This window comes from Hordeum vulgare, chromosome 5H (genome assembly GCF_904849725.1).
Source record: "Hordeum vulgare subsp. vulgare chromosome 5H, MorexV3_pseudomolecules_assembly, whole genome shotgun sequence".
In the NCBI taxonomy this organism is placed as follows: Eukaryota; Viridiplantae; Streptophyta; class Magnoliopsida; order Poales; family Poaceae; genus Hordeum; species Hordeum vulgare.
The window spans coordinates 87,084,842-87,099,460 of NC_058522.1; the positions used below are offsets into that span (position 1 = coordinate 87,084,842).

At 44.6% G+C, this 14,619-nt stretch overlaps 1 protein-coding gene across 1 annotated transcript; it reads right to left on the reverse strand.

Moving 5' to 3' along the window:
* Positions 1 to 1,351: 1,351 nt before the first annotated feature.
* Positions 1,352 to 2,047, reverse strand: LOC123397479 (small polypeptide DEVIL 5-like). Its single transcript, XM_045092008.1, has one exon. The coding sequence runs from the start codon at positions 1,877 to 1,879 to the stop codon at positions 1,649 to 1,651; it is 231 nt and encodes a 76-aa protein (XP_044947943.1). The 5' UTR covers positions 1,880 to 2,047; the 3' UTR covers positions 1,352 to 1,648.
* Between the last annotated feature and the right edge of the window lie 12,572 nt (positions 2,048 to 14,619).

The following is a 14,619-nucleotide window of genomic DNA, read 5'->3' on the forward strand; positions in this document are numbered from 1 at the left end:
TGGTGGTGTTGGGTTTGGAGGTGGTGGAGGGGTGGTAGCTTCGAGAATGATGATGGATGTGCATTTGGAGGTGATGTTGGTTCGGACCATGGTGGTGGTGGTGGGGTTGATGCTTTGGCAAACCATGTGGATGGCGGCGGCGGCGGTGGTGCTTGTTCTTTGGTCCAAGTTGAAGATGACGGTGGTGGTGTTCGTTCTTCGGTCCAAGTTGAAGATGATGATGATGGTGCTCGTTCTCCGGTCCAAGTTGAAGGTGGTGGTGATGGTGCTCGTTCTCCGGTCCAAGTTAGTGAAGATGGTGGTGATGGTGGTCATTCTCTGGTCTAAGTTCGTGAAGATTGTGGTACTATGGATGGTGGTGATGATCTTCGCAACAATGTGGATGCTGCTTGATTTATCCATGACCGATGATCATTTGAGCACCTTTTTTTATTTGATTGCACATTTATAAGGTTAAATTTGCTATCTTGTATGTTGCGCATGATTTTGGATATGATAAACTAGTGTGATGATGAACTAGTAATGTATATCTAATCATTTTTATCTATTTAAATGCAAAAACCTATCAAAATTTGTCCTATGAAGTTTTTTTGCGGTACGGCGAGCTCCGATGAGCAACAGATTCTGTAAATGAGTTCCGCAAAATATTTACGGGACGAGCTTACATGACCTTTTCCGTCGGATGGTTCGCGATACCTTAACAAAGTTTTGTGGACACCTCTAAACGGTTTTTGCGGGATGGGCATATACCGATCTGCTAAAGGTGCTTCAATGAAGCAAGGATAATTTTTTTCTAACCATTTGTTTTTATCCGAATCACACTCTAGACTAGCTCTTCTGATAGAGAAGGAACTCCACTTTGACAGGGATAGGAATAGGAGGTCTACAACGATTTGTGAGAGAGTAGCCTTAGTTCTGATCGGTTGGAGTCGGCTGGCTTGAATGCTCGCGTTCTACGCTAGCTTCTTGTAATTAAACTTTCTGTCTTCTATAAAAATAAGGTACGCCTTTGACGTACTCTCGAAAAAAAACAGTCATACAAGAGGGAAGAGACTCAAAGTCGATGAGAATAGTTGATTTGACCAGTATTTAGTGGAGTATTTACAAACGAGAAAAAACACTACTACCGAGATTAGCCGATAGACAACCTCCCTTCCCTTACAATGGTACGCAGCCTCGGACTAGCACGTCGGATGGAAATTCCCAGCCACCCCCGCCTTCGAGCATGGTTGAAGAATAGAAGCTATTTTTTACTTCGAATATGTCGTTTTACAGATGCTCCCAAAATCCTAATTGAACAACGAACAGAGAGACGTTTTCTGAACCCGAATTTTGTCGGCATTTTCAGCTCTTTGACGAATATGAACACACCAGTTAATCAATATCATAGATCTCAAAAAAGAAACTTGCAACGAAGAGGATTAGACTTACACATTGGCTGCCGCGGTACATACATTCCTGCAGTGCAGTGCTACGGAAGTGACTCGAGCAGCAAACTAATGGAAGCTGTTTGGCCGTGACACACTGTGTTATCTACAAATCTTTCTTAGTCTACCAAACCAAGGATGGCCAACAGAATTAAGGCACATCTCTTAGTTAATCTCTACCTCCATCCCCCAAAGCAGAGAAGAGGCCAAACGGACGTACGCTAGTCCCGCCAGCACACGAGCATGGTGACGCACCGGCGCATGATGTAGAACCTGGCCCTCTGCTGCTTGGCCAAGCTCGCCAGCCGCCCCGGCACGGACCTGCCCGAGCCCCTCGACGTCCGGCCCTTGACGCCCACCGGACTGCCGGTGGCCGCCGCCGGCGCCACAGCCGCCGACCTCCGGCTGCCCTTCCTGGACAGCTTCCACTTGTCGTCCATGAACATCTCCATCTCTTCTCTGTTTCTTCCGATCTCCTAATCTGCAATGTGTTTCGTTCTCTCTGTTTTCGCTTTTGGTCGCTGAGGATGGTTGTTGGTGTGAGAGCCGGGTAAGTTGGGTGCTACTTATAGTGCCGGAATGCCAATCCAAGGTGGATGAGGGGGCTGGATTTGATTGAGAGGAGAGGAGGTTGATTAAGTAAGTAAGTAACTTATCTAAGACTATAGTTTGTGTCTGTTTGGTAGCGCATCTCTTTCCAAATAATTTATGGGACTGTGTCCCCTGCGGCCAATGGCCATCTCTTTCGGCGCCCACGCTCAAGTAGTTGCGGTGCAATTTTCTTAGGACCTTTGATTTGAATCGTAGCGTGCTGAATCTACAAAACTGTACTAGCATAAACTGAGCTGGACAGGGTCCATCCATGATGATAAAAACTGGAGCGGCTCTAGTGCTAGCTACGGATCTGCGTTGCTGTAGCAGTAAACTTTGTAGGCGGCGTCAGAAAACGTTCGTGGGAGTTAACGGATCCACGTAGCATGGGACTGTACCACCTTGAATCGCCGAGAACGACCGGCCAACTAGCCCAGATCCAGTCAAACTCGCTAGCTCCAACACACGCCACGGAGCACGACAAGTCACCGTCCGTGTGATCGATCACGACGCGACGTAGTTAATCAACTAACGAGGAACACACTGCTATCTGTTGGGGCAGCAGCGAGTAAAGGCTCGAGCCCTCGTCTGCACACACAAAGCCCACATGGCTCCTAGCGACCGCGCACTAGCTAGCTACAATGCACTTACACCAACTCTAGCACACCCCTATAAGTCGTATCCGTCCCCGTGGTAGGATGAAACCCGTATCGTGAAACTGTAAAACGGAATATACGAATAACGCTTGTAAAAATGATGACACTTGCTGAATTTGATTAAAGACATAGATCAAATACCAAATGATAATACAATAGTCATTCAGATTACAATAATTATTCAAATCATCGAAATAAAATAATAATTCAATACAAAAACTGTTCTGAATACAATAATAATGAAAATCACACATGAATTTAATGAAATGAATGAAAAACTGGCAGAAATTACCTCTCATGTCTCTGTCAATGGTGCTCAATGAGATCCTTCTCAAGCTGATATAGGTGTTTGCATCCTCAATCTAGCGATATGTCTCAAGAAATGCTTCTATGCGGTCAGGGTCTCTAGCTGGCTTCACACGGCTACCGACATTGTTGTAGAAGAATTTCAAGCTCATCTCCCTCTCATCTTCGAGGATCATGTTATGAAGAAACACACAACAATTTATGACGTTTTTCACGGTTTTCTTGTCCCAAAAACGAGCAGGACCACGAACAATTGCAAACCTTGATTGCAAAAACCCAAAGGCTCTTTCAATATCTTTTCAGGCAGCCTCTTCTACTTTTGCAAATTCAACATGCTTCCTAGTGCTAGGTTTTTTATGCTCTTGACTAATGTACACCGAGAAGGATAAATACCATCTCCTAGATAGTATCCCTTGGTGTACTCATGTCCATTGACCATGTAGTTGCAAGCAGGAGCATAACCACTAGCAAATCTAGAAGACAAATGAGACCCTTGCAACACATTGATATCATTGAGAGTACCCGACATACCAAAAAAGCAATACCGTTGCAACACATTGATATCATTGAGAGTACCCAACATACCAAAAAAGCAATGCCAAATTCATAAGTCTTCGGATGCTACGGCTTCTAGCACAATTGTTGCATCACGAGACTTGCCATAATACCGCTCGTGCCATGCCTTCAGGCAGTTTTTCCAATTCCAATGCATGTAATCAACGCTTCCTAGCATACCAGCCCAACCTCTCCTCCCACTTGTTGCCATCAACCTTTTTGTGTCTTCCTCGTTGGATGCACGAAGGTAGAGATAGCCAAAGACAAAGACAAACACTTTGGCAAACCTACGCACTGATTCAATTCTAGTATCTTCACCAATGCGAAGATATCCGCCGACATAGTCAGCTCGAACTCCATATGCAATCACTCGCATAGCTACCGAGATTTTTTGATATGCGCTAAAACCCTTCAAGCCAGCAGTGTTTCTCCTTTGAGTAAAAAAATGAGAATTTGCCTCGCAAGCTTGCACTAATTTTATGAAGAGGGATTGACGCATTCCATACCTTCTTCGGAAGAGGGGTGCGGCGGATATGTTGGATTGTCCGTGAAGTAGTCTTCCATGAGCATGTCGTTCCCAAGTTGACGGCTACGAGGGATGCACAAGCGACCGACGGTAGATCCTCGTCGTCTCTCCGGTTCCTATCCTTGTACTCCTTCATGGCGAGCACGACCACCACCATTTGATGTCGATGTCTCTCCAGGAGCGACTCTATGTCCGAGTCGTCGGGCGAGGACGAATCCTCGAGCAAAAACTCCTCGAAAGGGCTCAAATCCATCTACAAAAATGGCGCACCCGAGCTCAAGTTAAAAGGATTGTCTTTGCCAAATCCACCACTAATTATCACTGGACAAGGGCACAAAGGACTCACCGGGGGCGTCCGCAAACTTGCGAATCCGAGGCGGAGGCGGGCCAAAGCCGGCGACGACTAGAACGGGATCGATCCAGTCCGACGGACACCTGGTGGGAGCGCGGCTCGGCAGATTTGGTGGGGCGGCGAGGTGGCGAGGTGGAGAGGGATCGGGAGCGCTCCGGCGACGGGTATTGCCAGAATCGCTAGCGGCGGGCGGGCGGTGGCACTACGGGATAGGGGAAGAAGCAGCGCGGGATTAAATGTCCCTCTAGCCAACCGCTTTCGCGTGATACGGGGCACCGACGGGGCGGAGGTAAAAACTAGGTATTTGCAGGTCTGAGGGTCACTTTTACCGCGCCCCTTACTAAATTTTAAGGGTCCACAGCGATTGCGGGGTCAGTTCGGGACACTTTTTCGACGCCAAACTCTAAAATGGCGGTTATTTTATGGGCTCGCGAGTTATACAGGGCCTGCTAGAGTTTCTCTTTGGCCAACTCCAACACATGGCCACAAATAGAGGTCCATTTCGTCTGTATTTTGTCCATTTGGGTCGGAAAAATGGAGGGCTTTATCCGGTTTGAGCAGTCCGCCGGTCCGAGCACCCAACGCATGGTCCTATCCCAAATTGTTCACGACGGACCAAAAACATTCCAACTTAAAAACACACAAAAATGCATTGCAAACTAATTAAAAACATTAATATATAACAAAACATAAATAAACAGTCCCGCAATAGTCATGACCGCACTTAATTAAACATAATTAAAAAACAAAAAAGGGTAGATCTGCCGCTACCGCCCGCGCGCCCCCCGACGCCACTGCCGTTTCAGGCGCCACCGTTCTCGTAGTCCTCATCTTAGGTCGGGTCAATCTATGGAGGAGGCTGTGACGCCCTCGATTTAATCGTACGCTAATCATACACGCAAATGCGTACGATCAAACGCAAGGACTCACGAGAAGATATCACAACACAACTCTAGACACAAATAAAATAATACAAGCTTCATATTACAAGTCAGGGGGCTCGAGGGCTAGAATACAAAAGCTCGATAAACACATGAGTCAGCGAAAGCAACAAATATCTGAGTACAGACATACACATGGGGTGCCTTAGAGAAGGAAGCACAAAAGAAACACGATCGAACGAGGCGAGGCCTCCTGCCTGGGAACCTCCTAAACTACTCCTGGTCTTCAGCGGCCTCCACGAAGAAGACACCAGGGGGGGCAGACGTCGGCATGAAACTCCATCTTCTGGCCTTCATCATCTAGTCGCAGCAACGTATCAAAGGGGAAAAGGGGGAGCAAAGCAACGGTGAGTACTCATCGAAAGTACTCGCAAGAGTTACATCAGAACAATGCTAAGTATGCATTAGTGTCAAAGATGGGGGTTTATATGTGGACTGACTGCAGCAAAGCAAGAATAGAGAGAGAAGGCCTAGTCCTATCGAAGACTAGCATCTTCAGGGTCTTGCAGCAATAGACGAGAGTAGAACAGGTGTAACACAAATAATAGTCATATTGTTGCAGCAATATTAAATGAGGTCACGCCCAGAGATCCTCCCTCGACTCCCTGCGAGGAAGCAATCCTAGGGCAATTAAAACTAGTTAAGTAGCAGTTGTAGTTGTATAAGATCAGGGCACAACTCCAAGTCGTCTTGTAACCGTGGAACCGGCTATTCGAATAGATAAGTTCTTCCCTGCAGGGGTGCACAACATATTCCCGAAGCGCTCGATAACACTCTGGTCGGACACACTTTTCTCGGTCCTGCCCGACCTCGGAATATCGACACGTCGCAGCCCCACCTAAGCTCAGCAGAGAGGCCAGCCCGCCGGTCTAACTCCTAAGCATAGAGGGTTCCTGGGCCCACTTCCCCTCCGCGCTCCTGCACGATGCGAGGGCGGCCGACGTCAGTCCTAGCACCCCTTAATACAAGAGCGATCCATCTCGGGACCACTCGGGCGTGCGCCACTACATCGCTGACGTCTGAAGAGCTTCGGCTGATACCGCGACGTCGAGTACCCATAATTCTTCCCATGCAGACGGTTAGTGCGTAATAAGGCCTTCCGACCAACACAGATCAAATACCCAAATCCATTATCATTTTAATTAGGCCATCAACACAATCTCGCGGGAAATCCACCCGTCTATTAATTAATCACCAATGATCCCAGTAACATGGTCGAGTAACTGTGTGGTTGCAACATCGGGGGGGATCCTAGGTATCACCCTCGTTGGATTCCGAACGATGTATCCGTCAACGTGGGCTTGGAGGAATCACCCTCGGGGATCCCACACTTGAGGGGTTGCACGATAGAGGCATCGTCGGGAATGGTGAAAGAGGAATCACCCTCGATAACCACGACGGACTAGCTATACTACAGAGTTATCATCAGGAGTACTTAGCGAGGTGTCACCCTCGGTACTCGATAGTATCTTTGTAGCGTCGTACAACTAAGGGGGTGTATGTGCTGTGTCGGGTCTAGCTCGTCGATCAGGGATGGAGATTTGAAAGCAAAGCGGAGCAACTGGACTACGGGGTCAGAAGGGATGACTGCTCCACCTATACTAAGAAGATTAAAGATACAGTACTAAAAGTAGCACTTCATCAAAAATAGGTTATGCATCAGATATAGGAGCTAACTACAACAGTAGCAAAAAACTAATGCAAGCATGAGGGAGAAAGACATAGGCGATATAGGGATGATCAAGGGGGGTTTGCTTGCCTTGCTGTTGTGCGGCAAACGGCTGGTCGGCAGGGTCGTAGATGTACCCGGCGGGAGCGTCAGTCTCGGGGTCTACCGGTAAGAAGAGGGGGAAGAAACAATAAATAATAGGAACGGTGCAACACAATGCATGACATGGCAAGATGCAGGCTAGACATGAGCTCACGCAGCAACATCCGTCATAGACGGGTCAGAAGAATATCTGACGATATTTTCCAGGGTCTCGGGCTACTACCGGTCAGACGGAAAACGATGGAAAAGTTCCACGTTTGCTATGCTAGGGACGCGTGACAGACGAATAGACCATGTATCTGGGTACGTCTCGCTGTGCTGATCAACTTTCATGTTGAAGGTATTTTGATCTGACGTATGGATTATTTTATATTGATTTTTCCAGTTTTATTAATTATTTAGGAATTAAAAACAGATTTAATTAATTAAATTAAACGCTATTATGACATCAGCATGATGTCATGCTCACATTAGTAGTTGACTGGTCAACTGACTAGTGGGTCCCATGCGTCATAGACTCAGTTTTTAATTAGGGTTAATTATTAATTAGTCATATTAATTTAGTGGGGGACCCACGTGTCATACTCTAATTATTCTAATTATCTATTTAATTAATTAACTAATTAATTAAATAATATATCTAATTATTTATTTATTTAATAAAACATATTTTTATTTTTATAGTTTTATCTTTATTATCATCATTTTTTTAACGTGTGGGGCCTCCCTGTTAGTGGGAGTGGGGGGTTTGGCCCCACCGGTAAGTGGCATTGACCACATACACACACACATACATAAAGTATTTCCCTACATACACGCATATATACGCAATACATACATACATTAATACATACATACATACAGACATACACATATACATTATTGTTTTTTCTATCTAACTCAACTCTCTACACATCTCACATCTGTGTGCTTCACAGAAAACTCTTAACACACAGAGAGAGGAGGTTATCTCCACCTCCACCTACAGGATCCTAAAGACGTCGGAACGAGAAACTAATTGTCGGAACGGAGCCGGGGTGGAAAACGGAAGGAAGGGGTGGGAGGAGCCCGAAAAAGGGCTCACCGGCGTTGCCAGGGAACGGGGCGGCGAGGCTCGGTGGAGCCGTTGAGGAGGAGGACGGGGAAGCCGGTGGCGCGGTGTCAACGGGGTGATGGAGATGGCACCGGCGGTGGTCCGCCGGTGCCGCAGTCGGCCGTCGGGGCCGGATAGGAGGCCGGCGAGGAGAGGGGCTCGAAGGGGCCGGCGCGTGGGTGCCGGAGGCTCGCGAGGTTGGTGATGGGGAGGCGCCGAGGTGACCGGTAGCACGGTGAAGGGGACCCCGGTGGCAGAGGCGCCCGAAGGGCGGCGGCGTCGGTGGTGTTCGCCGGCGTGGATGCTCGACGGCGGGGCGGAGAGGGGCTGACGTGGAGGCGACGTGGGGGGTGCGCCCCGACGGGGAGGTCGCGGAGGGGGCGCGGGGGGGGGGGGGGTGAAGTGAGGGGCGAGCCGACGCGGTTGGGGGAGGGGTCATCGGCGGGGATGGGAGGAGAGGGAGGTCCGGTGGGTCTCGGCGCTGAGTGAGGTGGGGGGTGAGCCGGCGAGTGGAGGACCGCTGGAGGGGTGGGGCGAGCGGATCTGGAGAGGTGGCGCGTGAGGGAGAGGAGGGACATGGGTGACGGGATATTTGGGGAGGAGGGACGAGGTGGGAGGCAACCTCGGGCGGGAGGAGGCGGGGGATCGATCCCGATCTGGACGGGAGGTGGGGCTGTGCGCGGGGGGTAGGTGGGGTTCCTGGCGCGGGCGGGGATACATGGCGAGGGGGAGCGGTAGGTGCGGGAGCGAGATGGTTGCCCTCGTTCCCTTCCGGCGGCAGGGCAGGTAGTGGGAGTGACGCGGGCAGCCACTAGGGTTTGCCCACGCGCGGGTTGGGCCGGTAGATGGCTAGCTCGGCCACTTGGCCCAATTCGGCCAGGGGTGTTTTGTTTCTTTTTTTCTTTCTTTTTTAATTACTTTCTTTTATTTATTTATTCTTCTTTTCTAAATAGCTTTCTGTTTTAATTATATAGGGACTGCAATAATTTTATAAATGCCCTGTTCAGTTTATAAATCATTAGGGAATCTTTATATCTCTCCCGACATTTTTTTTATCTTAAGATCCGAAAACTCTTATTTTTTGATTTTATTTCAAACTTGAATTTGAATCGTTTGAAGCTATGCGAGATTACCAATAGTAATCTCGGTGACGTGTCACCATTAACATAGGTTTACTGTAGCTTAATATATCGGGGCGTCACAGCGGCGTTCTAAGGTGGGGTGGCGGGCCCGAAAAGGGTCGGCGTCTTGTGCAGGTTGCGGTGGTGGCGGTGGTGCTGGTGGCCACGCCCCCCACACCGACTGCAGGCCGGTGGCGGGCTGCATGGCATCGTGGCCGTCGAGGACCACAACTGTCCATACAATGACGGTGTCCAAATGTGGGAGGCCTCCTCCATCACCTCCTCCTTGACCTCACCGACCAACGCTATGTTTTTCAACCTTCAACAAATTTTACCACTTATACTTTTCCTTATGTGATGTAACTACTTACTATGAGATTGACATATGATCTTTTTCATTATTTTCCTTTATTTTGATTGCAGCAAAAAAGTAAAGAACCAACACTCAAACTAAACTTTTTTATATAATTCTCACTCGATTACATAGATAGATAGATAGATCACGAAACTAGCACTCGAAAGAAAAAGATCGAACTAAACTTTTATTTGACTAAATTTCAAAATAGCTAAATATCAAACTAAGACGGATAAAGAAAATAAGAGTGAGAATGATAAGATACCGGGGCACCTCCCCCAAGCTTAGCACAATCCAAGGGGAGTGCCCATAACCGTGTAATCAAGTCTCCTTCTTTAGTGGTGAAGAGGGTGGTAGATTCTTAGCAATATGCCCCTCAGGATACGATTTTCCTCCTTGAGCTTGTTAACTAGTTGTTTGAGCTCCATTATTTCCTTACATAGCTTTCTGGTGACAGTTAAAGCACCATCCAGCCATGGATGTATCCAGGCTGCGGGGGTAAAAGCAACACTCCTTCTCAAGTTATTATAAGAGATGAACTTAGCGTTGGGAGGTTTAACCGAATCTAGCAGGACTAAGCTCGTGAATTCCTCGTGGCACCCATCAAATTGGACGGGAGACGTGAATTCCTCTTTGATAGTTTATTTTGGTTCCTCCTTTTTTAGCTCCATCTTCACAGCCAATCATCTTCTTCTATGTGGTTGGAGGAGGAAGAAGACATGATGCCCGTCTTGATAATTCTGACAGAAAAACAACACGAAACAAGAACAAAGGATTCCTCCATGGTACTGGGGTCAAATCATCGGGAGATACATATAGAGAATTTTTTATACCAGGAAATATGGGTCCTACAAGAAAATGCAACTAGGAAGGTGCCCAAGGGGCCCACTAGACATCAGGCCACGCCAGGGGGGCCTTGTGCACCCTCGTGTCTAGTGGACACCTGGGTTGCCTTCCTGTGTGTTTCTCGGTTTCCTAATTTTTCTAATATTCCAAAACTAACGAAAAATATTTTGGCGGATTTTTCTGAGTTTGTTTACTTACTGTATCACATACCTCTTCCTTTTAAGGTTTGTGGAGTGTTCTGGAAGGTCACCCTAATGTGCTCCTCTGGTGTCATGGTTTGAATAATATTTAATTCAAAATTAATTGGTGTACCTAAAATATAGTGCTTTATTCTTTGTCCATTGACCACCTTCGGGTTAGTGACTTCGGGATTATTGACCTTAATAGCTCCAAACCGATAAACTTCTTCGATGATATATGGTCCTTCCCATTTGGAGAGAAGTTTTCGTGCAAGAAATCTTAGACGAGAATGGTACAATAGAACATATTCACCAACTTTGAATTCTTGCTTTTCGATTCTTTTGCCATGCCATCTTTTAACTTCTTCTTTGAATAGTTTGGCGTTTTCATAGGTTTGGGTTCTCCATTCATCTAATGAACTAATATCAAATAACCTCTTTTCTCCAGGAAGTTTGAAATCATAGTTATGTTCTAACTCAAGAGGTAAATGACATGCTTTCCCTTAAACTATTTTATAAGGACACATACCCATAGGATTTTTATAAGCTGTTCTTTCTGAACCTATTGAGAGTCTGTTGCAATATTAATTCTATTTACCTATTGGTTAAGTCTACTTGACCACTAGACTTAGGATGATAGGGAGATCCTATTCTGTGGTTAACATCATATCTATCAAGCAACTTACGAAAAGCACCATGAATAAAGTGTGAACCACCATCAGTCATTAAGTATCTAGGAACTCCAAAACCTAGGAAAATAACTTCCTTAAGCATCTTAATAGAGGTGTTATGATCAACACTATTGGTTGGAATAGCTTCTATCCATTTAGTGACATAATCAACATCAACCAAAATATGTGTATACCCATTAGAGGAAGGAAAAGGTCCCATATAATCAAATCCCCAAACATCAAATGGTTCCATAACAAGTGAATGATTCATAGACATTTCTTGACGTCTACCAATATTACCAATTCTTTGACATTCATCACAAGAGAGGACAAACTTACGAGCATCTTTGAAACGAGTAGGCCAATAAAATCCAAATGGTAATACCTTGTGTGGAGTTCTATCTCATGCATGGTATCCTTCATAAGTCTTGGAGTGACACTTCCAAAGGATTTGTTCCTATTCATGCTCCGGTATACAATGTCTAATAATACCGTCTACTCCCTCTTTATAAAGATGTGGGTCCTCCCAAAAGTAATGTATTAAATCAAAGAATACATTTTTCTTTTGTTGATAGGTGAAACTAGGTGGTATGTATTTAGCAACAATGTAATTAGCATAATCAAAAAACTATGGTGTGTTATGAGAAACATTGACCACACCTAGTTGTTCATTAGGAAAGCTATCATCAATAGGCAGTGGATCATCAAGAACATTTTGTAACCTAGACAAGTTATCAGCTACGGGGTTCTTAGCTCCTTTCCTATAAATGCTATGCAAATCAAATTCTTGTAGCAAGAGAACCCACCTAATAAGTGTAGGATTAGCATCTTTCTTTTCCATCAGATATTTAATAGCAGCATGAACAGTGTGAACAATTACTTTAGAATCAACAATGTAAGATCTGAATTTATCACAAGAAAATACTACTACTAAGAATTCGTTTTTAGTGGTAGCATGATTACTCTGGACACTGTCTAGAGTTTTACTACCTTAATGGAAAACATTTAATTTCTTATCAACTCTTTGTCCTAGAACAACACCAACAACATAGTCACTAGCATCACACATAATTTCAAAAGGCAAGTTCCAATCAAGTGGTTAAACAATAGGTGCAGAAGTTAAGGCTTTCTTAAGTGTTTCAAAGGCTTCTACACATTCATTATCAAAAAAAGAAAAGGAACATCCTTTTGTAATAAATTAGTAAGGGGTCTAGAAATTTTAGAGAGTTTTTAATAAACTTCCTATAGAAACCAGGATGACCAAGGAAACTACGGATACCTTTAATATCTTTAGGGCGTGGCATCTTCTCAATTGCATTAACTTTAGCCTTATCCACCTCAATACCTTGTTCGGAAATTTTATGACCCAAGACAATACCTTCATTTACCATAAAGTGGCACTCCTCCCAATCCAACACAAGGTTAGTTTGCTCACATCTCTACCAAACTCGATCAAGGTTGCTTAAGCAATCATCAAAAGAAGTTTCGTAGACGGAAAAGTCATCCATGAAGATCTCGACAATCTTTTCACAAAAATCAGAGAATATAGTAGTCATGCATCTTTGAAAGGTAGCAGGTTCATTGCATAATCCGAAAGGCATACGCCTGTAAGCATAGGTTCCAAAAGGACATGTAAAGGTGGTTTTTGCTTGATCAGGTTGTGACACAGGTATTTGAGAGAAACCAGAATAACCATCTATAAAGAAAAATGGGTGTGCTTCGATAATCTTTCTAGCATTTGGTCTATGAAAGGTAAAGGATAATGATCTTTTCTAGTAGCTTTGTTTAATTTTCTAAAGTCAATCACCAATCTATAGCAAGTCACAATTCTTTGTGGAATGAGTTCATTTTATCATTAGGAACAACAATAATACCTCCTTTGTTAGGAACACAATGAATGGGACTTACCCATCTACTATCAGCTATGGGATAAATTATACCTGCTTCTAGAAGCTCTAATATTTCATTTCTTACCACTGCTTTCATTTTGGGATTGAGTCTTCCTTGATGATCAACAACGGGTTTAGCGTGTGGTTCCATAGTAATTTTGTGGTGACAGAGAGTGGTACTAATGCCCTTAAGATTATCAAGAGTATACCCAATAGCAGCTCGGTGCTTCCTTAAAGTTTTTAACAATCTTTTTAATTCATGCTCTATAAGGTTAGCACTGATAATAACAGGGTATATCTTCTTTTCAGCAAGATAAACATATTTCAAAGTGTCAGGTAATCGCCTCAATGCAAACACAGGATCATCCTTGGGTGGAGGAGGACCTCCTAAAGTTTCAACACACATGTTGTGTTTAAGGATAGGTTTTTGATCAAAGAACATATTATCTAGTTCATTTCTTTCACGCATATGCATATCATTTTCATGGTCTAGCAAATATTGTTCTAATGGATCAGTAGGAGGAATGGCAATAGAAGAAAGACCAATTACTTCCTCTTTACTAGGAAATTCTTTGTCATGGGGTAGCTTACTAAAGTTGGAGAAATGAAACTCATGAGACATACCACCAAAATTAACACTGCCAGTTTCCTTTTTGCAATCTATTTGAGCACTAAGAGTGTTCAAGAAGGGCCTAAGGAATGGCAATAGAAGAAAGACCAATTACTTCCTCTTTACTAGGAAATTCTTTGTCATGGGGTAGCTTACTAAAGTTGGAGAAATGAAACTCATGAGACATACCACCAAAATTAACACTGTCAGATTCCTTTTTGCAATCTATTTGAGCACTAAGAGTGTTCAAGAAGGGCCTACCAAATATTATGGGACAAAAAATATCTTGTGGCGAGCCAAGTACTAGAAAATCAGTAGGGCATTTTACTTTTCCACACAAGACTTCAACATCTCTAACAATCTCAAGTCATGTGATGGTGTCTCTATTAGCAAGTTTAATAGTAACATATATGTCTTGTATCTCGGCGGGTGTTATCTCATGCATAATTTCTTGATATAAGGTGAAAGGGATAGCACTAACACTAGAACCCATATCACATAAACCATGATAGCAATGATCTCCTATTTTGACTAAAACGAGAGGCATGCCAACAACAGGTCTATTCTTATCTTTAGTATCAGGTTTGGCAATTCTAGCACCTTGATTATAGAAATAAATAACATGCCCATCAATATTATCTACCAAGAGATCTTTAACTATAGTGGTACTATATTCTACCTTGATTTTCTCAGAGGGTTTGGTTGTCCTAACATAACTTCTATTAACCAC

Excerpts from the sequence above, each read along its gene's own strand:
- LOC123397479 (XM_045092008.1), bottom strand. The coding sequence starts at position 1,879 with ATGGAGATGTTCATGGACGACAAGTGGAAGCTGTCCAGGAAGGGCAGC.